At 52.4% G+C, this 23,650-nt stretch overlaps 1 protein-coding gene across 3 annotated transcripts in view; it reads left to right on the plus strand.

Moving 5' to 3' along the window:
• LOC116981859 (junction plakoglobin) overlaps positions 1-16,221 on the plus strand; it is a 62,567-nt gene extending 46,346 nt beyond the window's left edge. For all 3 annotated transcript variants that reach the window (XM_033035000.1, XM_033035001.1, XM_033035003.1), the window contains exons 5-16: positions 374-575; positions 2,062-2,206; positions 4,076-4,179; positions 6,644-6,982; positions 7,433-7,582; positions 9,110-9,229; positions 10,639-10,789; positions 11,633-11,754; positions 14,247-14,283; positions 14,662-14,758; positions 15,351-15,873; positions 15,960-16,221. In XM_033035000.1, coding sequence (XP_032890891.1) covers positions 374-575; positions 2,062-2,206; positions 4,076-4,179; positions 6,644-6,982; positions 7,433-7,582; positions 9,110-9,229; positions 10,639-10,789; positions 11,633-11,754; positions 14,247-14,283; positions 14,662-14,732 — 1,441 coding nt within the window. In that variant the 3' untranslated portion in view covers positions 14,733-14,758; positions 15,351-15,873; positions 15,960-16,221. The remainder of the gene's footprint in view (positions 1-373; positions 576-2,061; positions 2,207-4,075; positions 4,180-6,643; positions 6,983-7,432; positions 7,583-9,109; positions 9,230-10,638; positions 10,790-11,632; positions 11,755-14,246; positions 14,284-14,661; positions 14,759-15,350; positions 15,874-15,959) is intronic.
• Positions 16,222-23,650: the final 7,429 nt, after the last annotated feature.

A 23,650-nucleotide genomic window follows, 5' to 3' on the forward strand; every position in this document is an offset into this window, starting at 1 on the left:
GTTAATCAGCAATAGTCACAGAGTGCTGGAGTAACTCAGCGGATCAGGCAGCATCCCTGGAGAACATGGATAGGTGACGTTTCACAGAGTGCTGGAGTAACTCAGCGGATCAGGCAGCATCTGTGGAGAACATGAATAGGTGACGTTTCACAGAGTGCTGGAGTAACTCAGCGGGTCAGGCAGCATCTCTGGAGAACACGTTTCCTCTAACGTCACCTATCCATGTCCTCCAGAGATGCTGCCTGACCCGCTGAGTTACTCCAGCACTTTGCGTCTATCTTTGGTATAAACCAGCACCTGCAGTTCCTTCCTGCATCAGACTTTCTTCACCATGTGTCGAGCTGTTGACTGATGTTTCAACCTGTCCCTCCAGCTCTCCCGTCGAGTCCATCTTGTTCTACGCCATCACCACCCTGCACAACCTGCTGCTCCACCAGGAGGGAGCCAAGATGGCGGTGCGCTTGGCCGACGGGCTACAGAGGATGGTTCCTCTGCTGAAGAAGAGCAACGTGAAGTTCCTGGCCATCACCACCGACTGCCTGCAACTGCTCGCCTACGGGAACCAAGAGAGCAAGGTGCCGACCTCTCGCCTGTCGCTGATGTGTCTAGAAACATAGAAACATAGACAATAGGTGCAGGAGTAGGCCATTCGGCCCTTCGAGCCTGCACCGCCATTCAATATGATCATGGCTGATCATCCAACTCAATATCCTGTACCTGCCTTCTCTCCATACCCCCTGATCCCTTTAGCCACAAGGGCCACATCTAACTCCCTCTTAAATATAACCAATGTACACCCTCAACCACCTTCTGTGGCAGAGAATTCCAGAGATTCACCACTCTCTGTGTGAAAAATGTTTTTCTCATCTCGGTCCTAAAAGATTTCCCCCTTATCCTTAAACTGTGTGACCCCTTGTTCTGGACTTCCCCAACATCTGGAACAATCTTCCTGCATCTAGACTGTCCAACCCCTTAAGAATTTTGTAAGTTTCTATAAGATACCCCCTCAATCTTCTAAATTCCAGTGAGTACAAGCCGAGTCTATCCAGTCTTTCTTCATATGAAAGTCCTGCCATCCCTGTAATCAGTCTGGTGAACCTTCTCTGTGCTCCCTCAATGGCAAGAATGTCTCTCCTCAGATTAGGAGACCAAAACTGCACGCAGTTTAGGGTGATGGGGAAGCGTGCTGGCCAATGGAAGCCCACAGTGTTTGAGTGGGGAGGGGGGGTGGGGGGCTCCCCTCAGAGCGGGGGCACAACATGTGTTGTCAAGGGGCAAGGCAGACAGCATCAGAGTGGCGGCACGGTGGCGCAGCGGGTAGAGCTGCTGCCTCACAGCACCAGTGACCCGGGTCCTATCCTGACATCGGGCGCTGTCTGTACAGAGTCTCTACGTTCTCCCCGTGACCTGCGTGGGTTTTCTCCGCGATCTCCAATTTCCTCCCACATGCCAAAGACGTGCAGGTTTGTCCATTAATTGGCTTGGTATGAATGCAATTTCTCCCCTGTGTTTAGAAACATAGAAAATAGGTGCAGGAGGAGGCCATTCGGCCCTTCGAGCCAGCACCGCCATTCATTGTGATCATGGCTGAACGTCCCCTATCAATAACCCATGCCTGCCTTCTCCCCGTCTCCCTTGACTCCACTAGCCCCTAGAGCTCTATCTCACTCTCTCTTAAATCCATCCAGTGACTTGGCCTCCACTGCCCTCTGTGGCAGGGAATTCCATAAATTCACAACTCTCTGGGTGAAAAAGTTTTTCCTCACCTCAGCCTTAAATGACCTCCCCTTTATTCTAAGACTGTGGTCCCCTGGCTGTGGACTCGCCCAACGTTGGGAACATTTTTCCTTTTGTAAGATAGTGTTAATGTGCGGGGATCGCTGGTTGGCGCGGACTTGGTGGGCCGAAGGGCCGGTTTCTTTTGCTGTTTCTCTGAACTGAACTGGGGGGCATTGCTGGAGTTGTCAGCATCTTGAGGGGGGTGAATCTGGGGCAGGATATGTAGCCCACACCTTGCCATGATGTGAACACCCATGAACTGCCGCTGTTGTGATTTCCCAGCTGATTATCTTGGCCAATGGAGGCCCTGCAGCCCTTGTCCACATCATGAGGACCTACAACTACGAGAAGCTGCTCTGGACCACCAGTCGTGTCCTCAAGGTGCTGTCTGTCTGCCCCAGCAACAAGCCCGCCATCGTGGAAGCAGGTAAGCCACTCGCGGCTTTTTGGAGGGTGTGGGATGGAACTGCAGATGCTGGCTCACGCACCGAAGACTGACACATAATGCTGGAGTAACTCAGCGGGACAGGCAGCGTCTCTGGAGAGAAGGAATGGGTCTCCAGAGACGCTGCCGATCCCGCTGAGTTGATAAACCACTCTTGATGGGAGGCTCACTCACCCTGGGTGTGTTGGAGGGAGCCTTCTTCGTCATTCAGACTTCTTCAGACCGATTGTCAGGGGAGAGGGAGTCTAGAGATATGGAAGAATAAGTTGTTGGATCTGTCATTTTCACGCCTTACCCTTCCATATCTCTAGTTTCTCTCACTCTCTCCCCTGACTCGGTCTGAAGAAGGGTCTCGACCCGAAAGGTCGCCCATTCCTTCTCTCCAGGGATGCTGCCTGACCCGCTGAGTTACTCCAGCATTTTGTGTCAACTGTTCACAGAGGGTATACTGGGGACAGTTATAAGCAACGTGAATCGACAGGGAGCAGGCTATCTTGGATCTAGTTATGTGTAATTAGACATGATTCGCTAACATCTCATTGTGAAGAATCCTTTGGGAAAGAACAGTTATAATTGTAATAGATTTTTATATTTGTGAAACTTTGCATCTGAAACCCGTGTCTTGAAGACAATAACAAAGATGTGGGCTAAATAGGACAGGGAAGGCAATAGACAATAGGTGCAGGGGTAGGCCATTCGGCCCTTCAAGCCAGCACCGCCATTCAATGTGATCATGGCTGATCATCCCCAATCAGTACCCCATTCCTGCCTTCTCCCCATATCCCCTGACTCCGCTATATTTAAGAGACCTATCTAACTCTTTTACTTGTCAAGATATCCTCAATAAGAAGATGGAGCTAAACTGTGGAATTGTTTACAATTTTCAGCAGTTCGAGTCCATTGAGAAATATTGTAATGGTTCTGAAAAGTACCCGATTAGTCAAATGCTTTATTATCATATGTCCAAGAACAATGACATTCTTACTTACAGCAGCATAACACAATATGTAAACAAAGTACACTGTAAACAATATTATAAACGAGAATAAAGTGGGTGCACATGCACACGCATTCTTTAATATATATGTGTGTGTGTGTATATATATATATATATATGTGTGTGTATGTGCATACACATATATATATATATATACACATATACACACACACACACACACACGCTATATATATATATATATATATGCGCGCACACACACACACACACACGCACACGCGCACACGCACACACACACACACACACACACACACACACACACACACACACATGCATGCACATATAAAAATCAAACAAACAGTGCAAAAAGACAAAACCCTTGCCCCCCCAAGTCTGTCGTTCTGAGCTTAGTGGAGGCTGCAGTGTTTAATAGCCTGATTGATGGCTTTTGGGAAGAAGCTGCTCCTGAACCAGGACGTTACAGTTTTGTGGTTGGCTCAGATAGTGGTGATGTGATGTGAAAGATTTATCATGTTGCAAAGATTAGTGATTGGCAAGAATATCAAAACCATTTAGACATCAGCGTTTGTGTTCCCTGAAGATCCACCTGCAATCCCATCGCACAAACTGTGATCCAGAGCCTCGACCCGAAACCTTTGCTTCCACAGATGCTGTTCATTAGTGCGGGTGTTAGGGGTTTGCGGGGAGAAGGCTGGAGAATGGGGTTGGGAGGGAGAGATAGATCGGCCATGATTGAATGGTGGAGTAGACTTGATGGGCTGAATGGCCTAATTCTGCTCCTATCACTTGTAACCATGTGAATCTGCTGATTTCCTGCAGCAGCTGTACGTTGCTCCACAGACTTGTACTGATGAAGCTGTTGTTTTGTTGGGCAGGTGGAATGCAGGCCCTGGGCATTCATCTGAACAGCACGAGCCCCCGCCTGGTACAGAACTGTCTGTGGACATTGAGGAATCTCTCCGATGCAGCAACTAAGGAGGTGAGGCTCCCCGTTCCCCAGGCTCCAGCATCACTGCTTCACCTCTGGACTCAGGATGGCACAGCGGTAGAGTTGCCACCTCACAGCACCAGGGACGCGAGTTCAATCCTGACCCCGGGTGCTGTCTGTACAGAGTTTGCACGTTCTCCCCGTGACCTGCGTGGGTTTTCTCCACGTCCTCCAGTTCCCTCCCACACTACAAAGACGATACAATGCAACTTTATTTATCCCAGGAGGGGAATTGATCTGCCAACGGTCATAAAACACAAAATACATGGAACATGAAATTAAAGTGACTAGTGGAAAGGATTGGGGATGTGCAAAGATTGGGGGGGGGGGGGGGTGGAGGAGGGAAGTCGGTCTACCCCACGACAGAAGGGGGAGGAGTTGTACAGTTTGATAGCCGCAGGGAAGAAGGATCTCCTGTGGCGTTCTGTGCTGCATCTTGGTGGGACCAGTCTGTTGCTGAAGGTGCTCCTCAGGTTGACCAGTGTGTCATGGAGGAGGTGAACTGTGTTGTCCAAGATACTCCGCAATTTGAGGAGCATCTCCCCCCCCCCCCCCCCCCCCCCCCCCCCCCCCCCCCCCCCCCTAAGACCACCTCCCATGAATCTAACTACCCCCCAGGATGGAGCCAGCCTTCCTGACGTGCAGGTTTGTAGGTTAATTGGTTTTGGTAAAAATAAAATCAGGGTGTCACAGGTAGTGGTCGTGTTTGGAGATCGCTGGTCGGCACCGACTCGGTGGGCTCTATAAACTAAACTGTACCAGGGCTTGCACAGAACCTGTCCTCTCCATGTACCTGCCTAACTGTTTCTGGAACGATGGGATAGTCCCAGCCTCAACTACCTCCCCTGGCAGCTTGTTCCATACACCCCCCCCCCCCCCCCCTTCTGACATGACGTTGGTGCGACCTGTGTGTGTTTGGCATGGTCACAAAGCAATGCTTCAATAGGCAATAGGTGCAGGAGTAGGCCATTCGGCCCTTCGAGCCAGCACCGCCATTCAATGTGATCATGGCTGATCATCCACAATCAGTACCCCGTTCCTGCCTTCTCCCCATATCCCCTGACTCCGCTATCTTCAAGAGCCCTATCTAGCTCTCTCTTAAAAGTATCCAGGGAACTGGCCTCCACCGCCCTCTGAGGCAGAGAATTCCACAGATTCACCACTCTGTGTGTGAAAAAGTTATTTCTCATCTCCGTTCTAAATGGCTTACCCCTTATTCTTAAACTGTGGCCCCTGGTTCTGGACTCGCCCAGCATCGGGAGCATGTTTCCTGCCTCTGGCGTGACCAAACCTTTAATGATCTTATATGTTTCAATAATATCCCCTCTCACCCTTCTAAACTCCAGAGTGTACAAGCCCAGCCGCTCCATTCTCTCAGCATATGTCCTCAGGCTTTTGGTCTTGGTTGGTGATGGCAGAGGGACCTTGTGTGGAGGGGTGATGGACATTGCCACTGTGTTGGATGTGATGGATGCCAGTGTGAGGAGCAGAGAACTCTAGGTGGCAGAGCCACTACCTCACAGCTCCAGTGACCAGAGTTCCACCCTGATCTCTGTCGCCATCAGCCTTGCGATCCCGTGGGTTTAGCATGCTCCTCCAGCTTCCTCCCACATTTGCCTCTGCAAATTGCTCCTGAACTCAGGTGAAGGGGGATCTTATAGAAACTTACAAAGTTCTTAAGGGGTTGGACAGGCTAGATGCTGGAAGATTGTTCCCGATGTTGGGGAAGTCCAGAACAAGGGGTCACAGCTTAAGGAGAAGGGGGAAGTCTTTTAGGACCGAGATGAGAATTTTTTTTTTCATACAGAGAGTGGTGAGTCTGTGGAATTCTCTGCCACAGAAAGTAGTTGAGGCCAGTTCTTTGGCTATATTTAAGAGGGAGTTAGATGTGGCCCTTGTGGCTAAAGGGATCAGGGGGTATGGTGAGAAGGCAGGTACAGGATACTGAGTTGGATGATCAGCCATGATCATATTGAATGGCGGTGCAGGCTCGAAGGGCCGAATGGCCTACTCCTGCACCTATTTGTTTCTATGTTTCAATCCTTCACCTATGAAACTGCGAGGTGGCTGCCCTGGTCCTACTGGTCGCTCTGCACGATGATCAAGCATTGATTCAGCGTCTCGATTGTAATAATGTGTTGTCTTTCTCTGCTGAATGGTTAGCACGCCACAGAATGAACTGCAGATGCTGGTTTAAACCAAAGATACACACAAAATGGTGAAGTAACTCAACGGAACAGGCAACATCTCTGGACAGAAGGAATGGGTGAGACGATGAATGATGAAGGGTCTGGACCCGAAACGTCACCCATTCCTTCTCTCCAGAGATGTTGCCTGTCCCGTTGAGTTACTCCAGCATTTGTGTGTATTTTCAGCTTTTCACCACATCTCGGTGCCACGTGGCAATAAACTAGACTGAACTGAACCAGCGTAATTGTGATTGATTTGACCACAGGAAGGGTTGGAGCATCTCCTCACCGCCATGGTGCAGCTGCTTGGCTCGGACGACGTCAACGTACTCACCTGTGCCACAGGTATCCTGTCCAACCTGACCTGCAACAACTCCCGGAACAAGATGGTGGTGTGCCAGGCGCGTGGCATCTTCGCCCTGGTCCACATGATGCTGAGAGCAGGTGAGAAGGAGGACATCATGGAGCCCACAGTCTGTGCCCTCCGTCACCTCACCAGCCGCCACCCAGAGGCAGAGATTGCCCAGAACGACGTGTGTGTCAACTATGGCATCCCCACTGTGGTGGGACTACTCAGCCAGCCCTTCCACTGGCCACTCATCAAGGTGGGTGGGGGCTCCAGGTGGGGGGGGGGGGGGGGGGGTGGGAAGAGAACGGGGACAAAACAGTGTGTGGGAGGACAGAGCATTGGGGGGGGGGGGTGGGGGGGAGGATTGAGAGGGGAGAGGGAGAGATACAGGGAGGTGAGGGAGAGTGAGAGAGTGGTGGGGGGAGGGGTGGGTCAGAGTTGGAGGAGTGGGACAAATCGGTGAAGTGGGTGGGGAGTGGGTCAGAGAGGTGGAGGAGGGGGACAAAGGTGGGGGGAGGGGGGAGGGGAACAGCAGGGTGGGGGCAGACGGAGGGGGTGGTGTGAGACGGAGGGGGGTGGGGGGGAGATGGAGGGGGGTGGGGGGGGGATAGGGACGTGGGGGGAGAGGGACGGGGGTGGGGGGATAGGGACAGGGGGGTGGTGGACGCCACATGTGTGCGGTGTTGACGGGGGTCCTGTGTTCCAGGCGACGGTGGGTCTGGTGCGTAACCTGGCCCTGCTCCCGGCCAATCACGGTGCTCTGAGGGACAGTAACGCCATTCCCCGGTTGGTGCATCTCCTGGTCAAAGCTCACCAGGACACGCAGCGGCAAACGCCCGGCGGTGGGCAGTACATGGTAGGTGGACACGCTAACAACACGCCAACCTCACGTCAACATGCCAACCTCGCGTCAACATGCCAACCTTACGAGAAAACATGCCAACCTCACGTCAACATGCCAGCCACATGCCAACCTTACGCCAACCTCGCCCTCACACGCCAACCTCCCCGCCCCCCCCCCCCGCACCCCCACACCTGCCCTCCCACTGTCCCAACCTTGAAACCTTCAGACTAGTGTAGCTTGGACATGTTGGCCAGTGTGGGCAAGTTGGGCCGAAGGGCCTGTTTCCACACTGTATCACTCTATGACTCTATCCCATCTGTTATCAAGCAACTGAACCATCCCACCACCAACTAGAGAGCTGTCCTGAGCTAGTATCTACCTCATTGGAGACCCTTGGGACTATCTTTGATCGGAGTTTATTGGACTATCTTGCACTAAAGATTATTCTCGTTGTTCACTTTATCCTGTATCTGTACACTGTGGATGCCTCGATTGTAATCATGTGTTGTCTTTCCACTGTGTGGTTAGCACGTAACAACAGCTTTTCACTGTACCTCGGTAAACTCAATAACTTCCAGTTTCTAGACGCCCACTGCTTCATCTTCACCATGGACGTCCAGTCCCTCTAGAGGTCCATCCCCCACCAGGAAGGTCAATGCCTCTGGTTCTTCCTTCGACAGACACCCATCAGTTTCCCTCCACTAACACTCTCCTCTACCTGGCAGAACTTGTCCTCGCCCTCAACTTCTCTGTGGCCTCCTCCCACTTTCAATCAGTCTGTAGAAGGGTCTCGACCCAAAACATCACCTACCCATGTTCTCCAGAGATTCTGCCTGGCCCGTTGTGTTACTCCAGCACTCTGTGTCTCTGTGGGCAGAGAGATCAGGCTTGGCCACCATGCCGTAATTGTACAAAAGGCTCACTGGTGGAGTCGCTGCCTCACAGCGCCAGAGACCCGGGTTTGATCCTGACTATAGATACTGTCTGTGTGGAGTTTGCACCTTCTCCCCGTGACCTGCGAGGGTTTTCTCGAGGATCCCTGGTTTCCTCCCACACTCCAAAGACATTCAGATGTGATGGAAGCTGAATTAGGCCATTTGACCCATCAAGTCGACTCTGCCAATGAATCATGGCTGATCTATCTCTCCCTCCTAACTCCATTCCCCTGCCTTCTCCCCATCACCCCTGACACCCGTACTAATCAAGAATCTATCAATCTCCACCTTAAAAATATCCATTGGCTTGGCCTCCACAGCCTTCTGTGGCGTACAGGTTTGCAGGTTAATTGGCTTCGGTAAAATTAGTGAATTGTCCCTAGAGTGTGCAGGATAGTGTTAGTGTGCGGGGATCGCTGGTCGGCGCGGACTCGGTGGGCCAAAGGGCTTATTTCCACGCTGAATCTCTAAACCAAAGTAAGTTGCCTGAACTGGGCCCTTTGGGTAAAGCCACAGGTGCAGTGGTTGGGAGGGTGAGGGAATGTGTTGCACTTTGACCACCTGTGATGGCGGTACCTGCATTGACGATCACCTGTGTCTCCAGGACGGCGTACGTATGGATGAGATCGTGGAGGGATGTACCGGGGCGCTACACATTCTGGCCCGCGATCAGACCAACAGGGTTCTCATAACCGAGCTCAACACCATCCAGCTGTTTGTCCAGGTGAGTCACACCTGCCGAGCTATCCACCCACCATCTAGACTGCATCACCAGGTGCTCAAACCAGCAATGTATTGGATTAAATGTAGCTGGGGACCGACCGCACAGTAGTCTCAAACCTCCATTCCATAAGCATAGAACTTCACAAACGCAGCAGAGACGGACACAAAGTGCTGGAGTAACTCAGCGGGTCAGGCAGCATCTGTGGAGAAAAGGATAGGTTCACCAGAGATGAGGCCTGACCCGCTGAGTTACTCCAGCACTTTGTATCCACCTTTGGGTGTAAGTCAGCATCTGCAGTTCCTTCCGACACGTTCAAATATGCACTTCTGCCTTGGGAAGCTGGATTCATTTTTAATCATTTAATTTTCTCGGTGAATTTCTTGTGACTAACCTCTCCAAGGTCAATAAGCCCATGAGTCTCGTTCATCACAATCGGGGCGGCACGGTGGCTGCAGCGGGTAGAGCTGCTGCCTCACAGCGCCAGAGACCCGGTTTCCATCCTGACCTCGGGTACTGTCTGGTCAGAGTTTGCACGATCCCCCTGTGACCCGCGTGTGTGTTTCCTCCGGGTGCTCCGGTTTCCTCTCACATCCCAAAGACGTGCAGGTTTGTAGGTTAATTGGCCCTCTGTAAATTGCCTCTAGTGTGTCGGGAGTGGATGAGAAAGGTGACGTTTCACAGAGTGCTGGAGTAACTCAGCGGGTCAGGCAGCATCTGTGGAGAACATGGATAGGTGACGTTTCACAGAGTGCTGGAGTAACTCAACGGGTCAGGCAGCATCTGTGGGGAACATGGATAGGTGACGTTTCACACAGTGCTGGAGTAACTCAGCGGGTCAGGCAGCATCTGTGGGGAACATGGATAGGTGACGTTTCAGAGTGCTGGAGTAACTCAGCGGGTCAGGCAGCATCTGTGGGGAACATGGATAGGTGACGTTTCAGAGTGCTGGAGTAACTCAGCGGGTCAGGCAGCATCTGTGGAGAACATGGATAGGTGACGTTTCACAGAGTGCTGGAGTAACTCAACGGGTCAGGCAGCATCTGTGGAGAACATGGATAGGTGATGTTTCGGGGCAAGACCCTTTTTCTGAGACTCATGTTCTTCAGAGATGCTGCCTGACCCCCTGAGTTACTCCAGCTGTTTGTATCTATCTTCTTGAAGCACTGATCCTTTACCTCGTTCTCAGGGTATTTAGTGTGTGTGTCGTAAGTGATAGGAGCAGAATTAGGCCATTCGGCCCATCAAGTCTACTCCACCCTTCAATCATGGCTGATCTATCTCTCCCTCTCAACCCCATTCTCCTGCCTTCTCCCCACAACCCCCCGACACTTGTACTAATGAAGAATCTTACGGTGTGGGTGTGGGACCGCTGGTCTGGTAATGCCTCTTGTTCCTGCTGTGTTTGTCAGCTCCTGTACTTTCCGGTGGAGAACATCCAGCGCGAGGCGGCGGGTGTCCTGTGTGAGCTAGCCCAGGACCGCGAGGCCGCGGAGGAGATGGACCAGGAGCAGGCCACCGCGCCGCTGACCGAAATGCTGCACTCCTCCAACGAGGGCATCGGTGAGTGGACATTGGGGGCGGGGGCTTGGTACTGGGGTACAGGAGGAGGTGAGGGTGGCACCGACCACAGGATGGGCAAGAGGGTGATAGGGGGTGGGGGGGCGTAATTGATCAAGAGGGAGGATGGGCAGGAGGGTGATAGAGGGGGGGGGGGGGCAGGGCAGGGGTCTATTGACCAGGGTGGAAGTGTGGGGGGGTGAGGTGGTGGATGTACCTTCAGACCTGGCCTGGGGCAGTGGAAGCTTGTTCCTGGAGTGGGTGTGGGCATGGTGGAGTCGGAGGAGAGTGGGAGGGGATCCAGGACTGGGGAGGGATGGGGGTGGGGCAAGGAACAGAGGAGGGAAGCACAACAATAGTAGGGCGAGAGGTGGTGGGGGCAGGTACCGGGGGAGAGTAGAGACTTGATGGGCCGAATGGCCTGTTTCTGGGCTGAAGCGTAAACCACGGCAGATAGACACAAAGAGGCCCGGGTTCGGTCCCGACTACGGGCGCTGTCTGTACGGACTTTGTACGTTCTCCCCGTGACCGCGTGGGTTTTCTCCGAGATCTTCGGTCTCCTCCCACAGTCCAAAGTCGCACAGATTTGTAGGTGAATTGGCTTGGTATAAATGTAAATTGTCCCTAGTGTGTGTCGGACAGTGTTAGTGTGTGTGTGGGGGGGGGGGGGGGGGGGGGGGGGGGGGTCGCTGGTCGTCGCGGAGGGGCCAGTTTCCGCACAAACAAATCTAAAAATACTGCTACTAATGGACAGTGGAGGAGGTCCAGGACAGGAAGGTCAGGGTGGGAATGGGAGGGGGAGTTGGTGGTCAGCAGCAGCTCTGACCTCTCCGGCCGACTCCACAGCTACCTACGCCGCTGCTGTGCTGTTCCGGCTATCAGAAGACAAGCCTCAGGATTACCGCAAGCGGCTGTCTATGGAATTGACCAACACACTCTTCCACAACGACCAGGACGCCTGGAATGCAGTGAGTTCCCATTCGTGGCTTCAGTGTAGTTTGTTGTCAAGTGGACCGAGGTACAGTGAAGCATAGAAACATAGAACATAGGTGCAGGAGTAGGCCATTCGGCCCCTCGAGCCTGCACCGCCATTCAATATGATCATCCAACTCAGTATCCCGTACCTGCCTTCCCTCCATACCCCCTGATCCCTTTAGCCACAAGGGCCACATCTGACTCCCTCTTAAATATAGCCAATGAACTGTGGCCTCAACTACCTTCTGTGGCAGAGAGTTCCAGAGATTCACCACTCTCTGTGTGAAAAAAGTTTTTCTCATCTCGGTCCTAAAGGATTTCCCCTCTATCCTTAAGCTGTAACCTCTTGTCCTGGACTTCCCCAACATCGGGAACAATCTTCCTGCATCTAGCCTGTCCAACCCCTTAAGGATTTTGTAAGTTTCTAGCTCTGTGTTGCCTGCGCAAGGGCCTGTCCCACAAGGGCGTCATTCACGCAGCTGGCGCGATGATTTTGTGAATCCCAAAATCCTGGGGGGCTGCGCGAGACCGCATGTCACTGCCTACGCCAACACGTCTCACTACACGCCATGCGTACATGATACCGCGCACATGAAGCCCAAGTGGGACAGGCCCTGAACTAGTCAGCGGAAAGACAATACATGATTAAAAATGAGATGTTTACAGTGTACATGATAAGGGAATAACGTTTAGTGCAAGGTAAAGCCAGCAAAGTCCGGTCAAGGATAGTCCGAGGGTCACCAATGAGGTAGATAGTAGCTCAGCACGGCTCTCTGGTTGTGGTAGGATGGTTCAGTTGCCTGATAACAGCCGGGACTAAACTATCCCTGAATCTGGAGGTGTGCGTTTTTCACACTTCTGTACCTCTTGCCCGATGGGAGAGGGGGAGAAGAGGGAGTGGCCGGGGTGAGACAATAGAGAATAGGTGCAGGAGTAGGCCATTCGGCCCTTCGAGCCAGCACCACCATTCAATGTGATCATGGCTGATCATCCCCAATCAGTACCCCGTTCCTGCCTTCTCCCCATATCCCCTAACTCAGTTATTTTTAAGAGCCCTATCTAGCTCTCTCTTGAAAGCATCCAGAGAACCCGCCTCCACCGCCCTCTGAGGCAGAGAATTCCACAGACTCACCACTCTCTGTGTGGAAAAAGTGTTTCCTCGTCTCCGTTCTAAATGGCTTACCCCTTATTCTTAAACTGTGGCCCCTGGTTCTGGACTCCCCCAACATCGGGAACATCGAGACTGGTCCTTGATTATGCTGCTGGTCTTGCCGAGGCAGCGTGAGGTGTAGATGGTCAGTGATGAGGGACGATCGTGTGATCTGGGTCAGCAGTGTTGTGAGATGCCACAACATTGACTTCAGCTGTGTGGTTGAAGGCAGCGCTGGCCGGGTGGAGTTAGCCGAGAGTCGTGATACAGAGTCACTCAGCGGGTCAGGCAGCATCTCTGGAGAACATGTATAGTGTCGGAAACAAATATATAGCGAGTATATACATCTACACACATTAAATATTACATGTTTAAAAAATATATGAATATTAAAGAACATATACACACATGCACACCTATAACAACAAACCAAAATAGTGCAACGAGACAAAAGCGATGCCCCAAGTCTCTGCATTGAGAGGTTGTTGTGTTTACTAGCCAGGACTGTGCATTGGGGGTGTGGGCGTTTGGGGGGGGGGGGGGCGTTTGGGGGAGGGGGTGTGTGGGCGCTTGGGGTGGGGGGGTGGTGTGCGCGTTTTGGGGGGGTGTTTGGGGGGGGGTGGGTGTTTGGGGGAGGGGTGGGTGTTTGGGGGGGGCTGGTGTTTGGGGGTGTGGGCATTTGGGGGGAAGCTGCCGTTTTGGGGGGTGGGTGTTTGGGGGGGGTGTGGGTGTTTGGGGGTTCGGGCATTTGGGGCGTGCAGGTGTTTGGGGGGGATGCGGGCATTTGGGGGTGCAGGTGTTTGGGGGGGGTGCGGGCATTTGGGGGGGTGGGTGTTTGGGGGTTCGGGCATTTGGGGCGTGCAGGTGTTTGGGGGGGGTGCGGGCATTTGGGGGTGCAGGTGTTTGGGGGGTGCGGGCATTTGGGGGTGCAGGTGTTTGGGGGGGGTGCGGGCATTTGGGGGGGTGGGTGTTTGGGGGTTCGGGCATTTGGGGCGTGCAGGTGTTTGGGGGGGGTGCGGGCATTTGGGGGTGCAGGTGTTTGGGGGGGGTGCGGGCATTTGGGGGTGCAGGTGTTTGGGGGTTCGGGCATTTGGGGCGTGCAGGTGTTTGGGGGGGGTGCGGGCATTTGGGGGTGCAGGTGTTTGGGGGGGGTGCGGGCATTTGGGGGTGCAGGTGTTTGGGGGTTCGGGCATTTGGGGCGTGCAGGTGTTTGGGGGGTGCGGGCATTTGGGGGTGCAGGTGTTTGGGGGGTGCGGGCATTTGGGGGTGCAGGTGTTTGGGGGGGGTGCGGGCATTTGGGGGTGCTGTTAACACGTGTCCTGTACCCATCCACAGGTGGACCGTCTAATGGCTGCTGAAGGATACCAACCCGGTGAGTTAAGGAGTGTTTGCTGCTGTATCCCAGTGTCTGTGATGGTCACTGCCTGACAGCAGGATGTTTTCGCTCTGTGTTTCACTGCGACGAGAGGAATAGTTACTGACTCGCTGGGCCGGAGGGCCTGTTGCCGTGCTGTATCTCTAAACTAAACCACGAGATCTCACTGCCAGAAAGGGTTATGGTCGACTTGCACTTAGATCTGTTCATAGTGATTATTCATTCACTGGAGCAGTAAATATGAACACTGGAGGCAGGAGACATTCCTTAATAACTTGCAAGGCTGATTGCCTTCGCAGTAATGGATTCTAAAGCTTCACTTCAAATGTTAAAATCTCAATCTTAATGAATGTTTGTCTTTGTGTCCGTGTGCAGAGTCCAGCATCAACTACAATGCCTATGGCGTCCAAGATCACGACATGGGCCCTGACTACGCATTAGCCTAGGCAGCGAGCAGCTACCGCATAAACAGGTAACGTTGAACATGCAATGGGGATATGTACACACCCTGGGCCTGCCTCATCAATGTCCCTCCACAAGTTACACCACTGTCATGTTAATGAGGTTGCCGCTTCACCAAATGCCAAAACCGTTATCACATTAACTCTAAACCTTCAGTCTTTTCATCTCTGGCCTTTGTCCAACCATTTGCCCCCCCCCCCCCTCACCTGTATCCACCTATCACTCGCCAGGCTTTGCCCTGTTCCTCCTCTCCCTGCCCACCGCCCCCACCCGCCCCAGCACAATCGGCCTGAAGAAGGGTCCCGATCCTAAAAAGTCACCTACCCATGTTCTCCGCAGATGCTGCCTGACCCGCTGAGTTACTCCAGCACTCTGTGAAACGTCACCTATCCATGTTCTCCACAGATGCTGCCTGACCCGCTGAGTTACTCCAGCACTGTGTCTGACCGGTGGGCTGGGGGAGGGGGTCCATGTTGTCTGGCCGGTGACCGGGACACGGGACGTGTGGTGTGACCGGTGGGCTGGGGGGGGGGGGGAATGGGGGGAGGAGACGGGGTGGGGGTCCGTGTTGTGCCCCCGGGTGACCACTGCTTTGTCCACAGGCCGGCGTGAGAGGGGCCAGGCTGCGTTTGGACAAGGCCGGGCGGTGTTCCGGGGGGGGGATAAGTGCCTAACACGTCACCGACCGCCTGCAGGATGCTGCTCAGCCTGGGAACAATCTCTACGTTTGGATCAGCAACCTTCACTTCTGTCTAACACAACTTCACACCTTTGTCCCACAAACCACCCTCACTCAGCTTGGAGCTTCAGAGCCGCCCGCGCGCGTTTTACCAAAGGTCGACCTTGTTTTTAGATCCAGTTTCTCTTTAGCTTTACATTATTTCGGGATACATTTGCTTGTTTTAATCCGGTGTCTGGAGATGCCACCAGTGGTGCTGAGGAGGGGGAGGGGGGGGGGGGTTAAATTGTCCCGGTGGGAGAGTGGGGGGGGATTCTCCCCCTGACCCTAACCTGTGGCCACCTCTTGGCCACTGTCCGACCCTGCGTTGGGAAGCAGTGAGAGCCAACCGACAAAACCAGCGGGAATTATACCAGAGGGGAAGAGGGGAGGGGAAGAGAGGGGAGGTGGGGAAGAGAGGGGAGGGGAAGAGAGGGGGGGTGGGGAGGGGAAGAGAGGTGGGGTGGGGAGGGGAAGAGAGGGGGGGAGGGAGGGGAGGGTTGGCTCGGGTCGGGTCTGATTTGCCCGGGAGCAGGCTTTAACAGCGCCTCTACCCCTCCAGGTTGCTACTGATGGTGGCTGGTGTCTCTGTTACTTTTGCTGTGATCATTTTAAAGAGCTTTTCAATAATCCCTGATTCCTTTTATTGTACATTGTCTGGTGATTCAGGCCATTTACGGTTTCAGTAAAACCACCTTTGATAATTCCTGTAAGTTTTTTTGTAAAAAGCAAATTAAAAAAACTATATCACACAACGTCTGGGCCTCTGCTGTTTGTGAAGCTGTTGCCAGGGCTGTTGTGCTTCAGGGCAGCACGGTGGCTCAGCGGTAGAGTTACTGCCTCACGGCGCCAAAGTCCCGGGTTCGATCCTGACTACGGGTGCCGTCTGTCCGGAGTTTGTACGCTCTCCCTGTGACCTGCGTGGGTTTTCTCCGGGTGCTCTGGTTTCCTCCCACACGCCAAAGACAGGTTTGTAGATTAATTCTCTTCTGAAAAAATAGTTAATTGTCCCAAGTGTGTGTAGGATAGTGTTAGTGTGCGGGGATAGCCGGTCGGCATGGACACGGTGGGCCGAAGGGCCTGGTTCCGCGCTGTATCTCTAAACTAAACTAAAGCTTTACTTAGAGGCAAACACAGAGTCTGTAGGTGATGGAATCTGGAGCAAAGTCCAGGTGCTGGCCACTCGGCCCTTCGTTCCTATTCTGGCTGATGCACTTCGATGTCATAGAGTGATACAATGTGCTAACAGGCCATTCGGCCCACATCGTCCACATGACACATCTACATTAGCCCCACTTGCCTGCATTTGGCCCATATATCTCTCTAAACGTGTCCTATCCATGTACCTGTCTAAATATTTCTGTGTTGGTCCCTGCCTCAACTACCTATGGCAGCTCGTTCCATACACCCACCATCCTTTGTGTGGAAAAAGCTATCCCTCAGGTTCCTATTAAATCTCCCCCCCTCACCTTAAACCCACGTCCTCATGTTCTTGCCCCCACCCCCCCCCCCCCCCCCCCCCCCCCCCCCCCCCCCCCCCCCCACCCCTCACTCGTACAAGAGATGATTGAGATTTTGCACCTGCTACGCTCTGTTCATAAGAGATAGGAGCAGAATTAGGCCATTCAGCCCATCAAGTCTACTCTGCCATTCAATCGTGGCTCATCTATCTTCCCCTCCTAACCCCATTCTCCTGCCTTCTCCCCATAACCCCTGGCCCCCACACTAATCATGAATCAATCTATCTAAACCCATTGACTCGGCCTCCACGGCTGTCTGCGGCAATGAGTTCCACAGATTCACCACCCTCTGACTAAAGAAATTCTTCCTCATCTCCTTGCTCAAGGTACATCCTTTAGTTCTGAGGCTGTGCCCTCTGGTCCTAGACTCTCCCACCAGTGGAAACCTCCTGCCCACATCCGCTCTATCCAAGCGTAGACTTAACGTCTGAGAAACATGCCAGTCAGTAATGAGGGGATGGGGGGGGGGGGGGCACCAGCAATGGAAGGGGAAGTGAGGGTGGGAGCGAGGAGGTGATGTGAAACCGAGATGGGGGAGTGAGAGATGCAGAGAGACTTGTGTCGGGCGACATGGTGCCACAGTGGTAGAGTTGCTGCCTCACCAGAGACGCGGGTTCGATCCCGACTACGGGTGCTGTCTGTACGGAGTTTGTACATTCTCTCCGTGACCTGCGTGTGTTTTCTCCGAGATCTTCGCGCTTCTCCCACACTCCAAAGACGTGCAGGCTTCTAGATTAATTGGTTTGGTACTAATGTGTAAATTGCCCCTATTGTGCTTAGGACGATGTCAATGTGCGGGGTTCGCTGGACGGCACGGACGCGGTGGGCCGAAGGGCCTGTTTCCGCACTGTATCTCTAAACTAAACTGAAGCTGGAGTCAAACGGGCTGAGCCAGAGAGAAAGGAATTCTCTTATTTCCCTGTGACCTTTGGTTTAGAAAGCTCGAATTTCATTCTGAAGAGAAAACAAAAAATCATTTTTCAAGTCCAGGGGAATCATGTTTGCCGTGTTCACACATGCGATGAGGTTTGTGGTACAGTGAACATAAGATAAATTACACAGAAATTATCCATAAATTACACTAATTAGACTAGGCAGTGAAAAGAAAAAAAGATGGCAAAACAAAACATCCATGCAAACTGTTCATTAGGAACAAGTTGTTCAAGAAGGAACTGCAGATGCTGGAAAATCGAAGGTAGACAAAAAAGCTGGAGAAACTCAGCGGGTGCAGCAGCATCTATGGAGCGAAGGAAATAGGCAACGTTTCGGGCCGAAACCCGGAAGGGTTTCGGGCCGAAACGTTGCCTATTTCCTATAGTGGAGATTGTTCAACTCTTTGCATGGAGCGAAGGAAATAGGCAACGTTTCGGGCCGAAACGTTATTTATTTATTTATTTTTAAATTTTATTTTATTTTAAGTCCTGTTAAAAAATGTTAGTGGGGGTCTATGTGGGGGGTGGGGGTGGGGAAGGGGAAACTTTAATTCTTAGTCCCCTACCTGGTCGGAGAGGCATCATCCCTCCAAGCTGCTTCTTCGCCCCATCCTCGCTGCCTACCATCGAGAATGGAGCGGCGTTTAATGTCGGGACCGGCCAGGATTACAGCTTCGGCGGCGGTGGTGCAGCGCTGGGATACCAACACGGAGCGGGCGATGCCTTACCGGGTCGCCGTGCGGTAAGCTCCTGAGCGCTGTGGCCGCCGACTCCCAACATCACGGAGCTGGGGCTGTCTGGCCGCGGGCGGCGCTGGATTTGGAGCGCCGTGGAGCCTGGGATCGAGTTCGCCGGGGTCGTGCTATATAAATAAAACTTACTTACTTACTATTGGACCGTGGGAGGGAACCGGAGATCCCGGAGAAAACCCACGCAGTCACAGGGAGAAAGTACAAACTCCGTACAGGCAGCACCCGTAGTCAGGATGGAACCCGGGTCCCTGGCGCTGTGAGGCAGCAACTCTACCGCTGCGCCACCGTGCCCTGGCTTAAGAAATTCTAGTTGCAGGAAGTGATCTGATCCTAAAGCTTGTGGTGGGGACTTGAGGCTTGTGTACCTCCTGCTCCGGCAGTAGCAGTGAGAAGAGGCCTTGCCCTGGATGGTGGGGTTCCGTGGTGAGAGATGCTGCCTTCTTGAGGCAGAGCCCGGTGTCGATACTCTCGATGGTGGGGAGGGCTGAGGTCTTGATGGACTGGACTGTGGTCAGCACTCTGCAGCCTCTTGCCTTCTGGTGCATTGCAATCAGAAACATAGAAACATAGCCCATTCAGCCCTTCCAGCCAGCACCACCATTCAATATGATCATGGCTGATCATCTAAAATCAGTACCCCGTACTGATTTAATGTTCGTGGACTTGCTTGCGCCCGCCGGGGGCTCCAACATCGGGACCCGGAGCAGGGTCTTACATCGCCCGGCGCGGCTTTAAATGGCCGTGGGACTTGCTAGCGACTTTGACTTCGGGAGAGGAATGGAGAGCAGGGGAGAGACAAGACTTTGCCTTCCATCACAGTGAGGAGGAGATTCACTGTGATGGATGTTTGTGTAAATTGTGTTGGTGTGTGTCTTGGTTCTTTTCTTGTATGACTGCAGAAACCAAATTTCGTTTGAACTTCATGTGAGGTTCAAATGACAAATAAACGGTATTGTATTGTATTGCATCGTTCCTGCTTTCTCCCCATATCCCTTGATTCTGTTAGCCCCAAGAGCTAAATCCAACTCCAGTATTTTGTAGGTACACAAAAACGCTGGAGAAACTCAGCGGGTGCAGCAGCATCTATGGAGCGAAGGAAATAGGCAACGTTTCGGGCCGAAACCCTTCTTCAGACTGATGGGGGGGGGGGGGGAGGCGGGAGAAGGAAGGAAAAGGGAGGAGGAGCCTGAAGGCTGGGGGATGGGAGGAGACAGCAAGGGCTAACAAAATTGGGAGAATTCAATGTTCATGCCCCCAGGATGCAGACTCCCCAAGCGGAATATGAGGTGCTGCTCCTCCAATTTCCGGTGTTGCTCACCCTGGCCATGGAGGAGACCCAGGACAGAGAGGTCGGATACGGAGTGGGAGGGGGAGGGGGAGTATTTTGTGTCTGACTACCACCAAGTAGAGGGTGTTGAGATAACTTTTGCAACTCGGCCCGTCAACCCACATCCTTCTACTCGCCTGCCCACCCCCGCCCGTATCCCAGTTCAATTCTGTTTAGTTTATCAATCAATCAACCTTTATTGTCATCTTGCAAAGCAACAGTTGTACAGTGCAAAATGAGAAGACGTTTCCCAGGGAATGCTGGAGCATCGCACATGAAACTTAAAACATTTCACACATAATAACAGTAAAAACAATCCAGTCCCTGATGAAACAGTATAAATAGTTAAAAGCAGGTAAAACAGCAACACTAAAATACAGTAAACCAATCATTAAAATGTCCAGGGCAGCTGATTTGAGTGGCCAGTGCCAGAGTAATTAAAATGTCAGTGCAAAGCCGCAGAATCAGGTGACTGTGTACAGAGTGACTGTTTAGCAGCCTCACAGCCTGTGGCAGGAAGCTGTTTAGCAGTCTGGTTGTCCGGGCTATGATGCTACGGTATCTCTTGCCTGATGGCAGGAGATCCAGGTGTGTGTGCAGTGGGTGCAGTTTGTCCTTAGCTATTCTCAGAGCTTTTTTCCAGGCAGCTGCTCTGGAACAGTTCTTGTACCGAGGGTAGAGAGACGCCAATGATCCTCTCTGCTCCCCTCACTACCCTCTGCAGAGCCTTCCTGTCCGAGCAGTTACAGTTGGAGTACCACGTGTTCATGCAGTACGTCATGTGTCGTCCGTGAAAGCAGTGAACCGCATTTTGTAAGCGTGCTAACCAGTCAGCAGAAAGACAATGCATGATTACAGTCAAACTAGTCACAGTGTATAGACACGTGATAAGGGAATAACGTTTAGTGCAAGATAAAGTCTGATCAAAAATAGTCCAAGGGTCCAAGAGATAGTAGTTCAGACTGCACTCTGGTTGTGGTTATGCTGCTGGCCTCACCGGGGCAGCTTGAGGTATAAATGGAGTCATAATGGGTCTTGGTGAGACCACACCTGGAGTATTGCGTACAGTTTTGGTCTCCTAATCTGAGGAAGGACATTATTGCCATAGAGGGAGTACAGAGAAGGTTCACCAGACTGATTGCTGGGATGTCAGGACTGTCTTATGAAGAAAGACTGGATAGACTTGGTTTATACTCTCTAGAATTTAGGAGATTGAGAGGGAACCTTATAGAAACTTACAAAATTCTTAAGGGGTTGGACAGGCTAGATGCAGGAAGATTGTTCCCGATGTTGGGGAAGTCCAGGACAAGGGGTCACAGCTTAAGGATAAGGGGGAAATCCTTTAAAACCGAGATGAGAAAAACTTTTTTCACACAGAGAGTGGTGAATCTCTGGAACTCTCTGCCACAGAGGGTAGTTGAGGCCACAGTTCATTGGCTATATTTAAGAGGGAGTTAGATGTGGCCCTTGTGGCTAAGGGGATCAGAGGGTATGGAGAGAAGGCAGGTACGGGATACTGAGCTGGATGATCAGCCATGATCATATTGAATGGCGGTGCAGGATCGAAGGGCCGAATGGCCTACTCCTGCACCTAATTTCTATGTTTCTATGTTTCTATGTATTGGAGGTATAAATCTCCACTATAGGAAATAGGCAACGTTTCGGGCCGAAACCCGAAAGGGTTTCGGCCCGAAACGTTGCCTATTTCCTTCGCTCCATAGATGCTGCTGCACCCGTTGAGTTTCTCCAGCACTTTTGTCTACCCTGGATTTTCCAGCATCTGCAGTTCCTTCTTAAACATCAATAGAAGGGAGGTTGGTTGGTTTGTGTGATGGTCTGGGCCGAGTCCACAATTGGCTGCGATTTCTTGCGGTCTTGGATGGAGCTGTTCCCAAAATTCAGCGAAAATGCAGTGATCAAATGTGGAGATTGGGGAAGAGTTGATGGGAATTACAGGGGGGGGGGGGGGATAGAAAGAATGGGATTAATAAAGGATTGGTATAATGTGTGCTTGATGGCCAGCATGGACACGGCGGGCTGAAGGGCCTCTCCGTGATTCCATGACTATCTCTGGCAGGCAACCATATCTGTCCTCAATGGATCAGAAGGAGCGGGACTGCCCTCCGGTGGTCACTCGCTCTCACTGCCAGGGAGGGGCAGTGCTTCACTTTACAGTCAAGCTATTTACAGTGGAGATGATAAGGGAATAACGTTTAGTGCAAGATAAAGCCAGTAATGTCCAATCAAGGAGAGTCCGAGGGTCTCCAATCTCACACACACACACACTCTCTCTCTGTCCCTCTCTGTCTCTCTCTCTCTCTCTCTCTCTGTCCCTCTCTGTCTCTCTCTGTCTCTCTCTCTCTCTGTCTCTGTCTCTCTCTCTGTCTCTCTCTCTCTCTGTCTGTCCCCCTCTCTCTGTCCCCCTCTCTCTGTCTCACCTGGTGTTGCACCTGGTTTATTGGGACAATGTACATCACTGAGCCAGAGGGGCGAGCGTTTTTTATTATTCTTTACACGAGTCTGAAAACCGACACCACCCTGATCAAGTAGAGGGTCCCGCCATCTACCCGCTCTCCAAAGATGCTGTGTCCAACCTGTGCCTTGTAGGTGTGTGATGAGCCGGTGTAGAGAGGGCTTCCATCCCTGCCACGGCATCAAGTCCCCTGTGATCTGGTCGCCCCCGTGCTGTGTCCATGAGGTAGAGTCGCTGCCTCACAGCGCCAGAGACCCGGGTTTGACCCTGACTACGGGTGCTGTCTGTACAGAGTTTGTACGTTCTCCCCTTGACCTGCGCGGGTTTTCTCCGGGTGCTCCAGTTTCCTCCCACACTCCGAAGGCGTGCAGGTTTGTAGATTAATTGGCTTTGGTATAGATGTAAATTGTCCCTACAGTGTGTCGGGTAGCGTTGGTGTGAGGGGATCTCGCTTCTCCCACATCTGACCGCTGGCTGGCCTGGCGATGGTTGCGGTGTCTGACTGCCCTGGGTCAGCGATCTCCCTCACACCCGTCAGATGCAGCAGCTCGCAGCTTGTTACATCACTGGGGGTCAGCGGGTGACCTCACACAGGGCGCGGTGGCCGTAGGTTCCACACGGAATGTTCTGGAGCAGAGCAACCCCTGGCCTGACCCGACGTCACACACACACACATACACACACGCACACACAACCTGAGCGACGGATGCTATCGTAAGTCCACCTGTATCTTTACTTCTGTTGACGTCACTGTCCATTGACTTGGACACCCTTCTTAAACAATTGAGTGATATTTGTAATTCTCCATTCAATAGACAAAAGGTGCAGGAGTAGGCCATTCGGCACTTCGAGCCAGCACCGCCATTCAATGTGATCATGGCTGATCATCCCCAATCAGTACCCCGTTCCTGCCTTCTCCCCATATCCCCTGACTCCGCTATCTTTACGAGCCCTATCTATCCAGAGAACCTGCCTCCACCGCCCTCTGAGGCAGAGAATTCCACAGACTCACCACTCTCTGGGTGAAAAAGTGTTTCCTCATCCCTGTTCTAAATGGCTTACCCCTTATTCTTAAACTGTGGCCCCTGGTTCTGGACTCCCCCAACATCGGGAACATGTTTCCTGCCTCGAGTGTGGCCAAACCCTTAATAATTTTATATGTGTCAATAAGATCCCCTCT

This window comes from Amblyraja radiata, chromosome 16, assembly GCF_010909765.2.
Source record: "Amblyraja radiata isolate CabotCenter1 chromosome 16, sAmbRad1.1.pri, whole genome shotgun sequence".
NCBI classification, from domain to species: Eukaryota; Metazoa; Chordata; class Chondrichthyes; order Rajiformes; family Rajidae; genus Amblyraja; species Amblyraja radiata.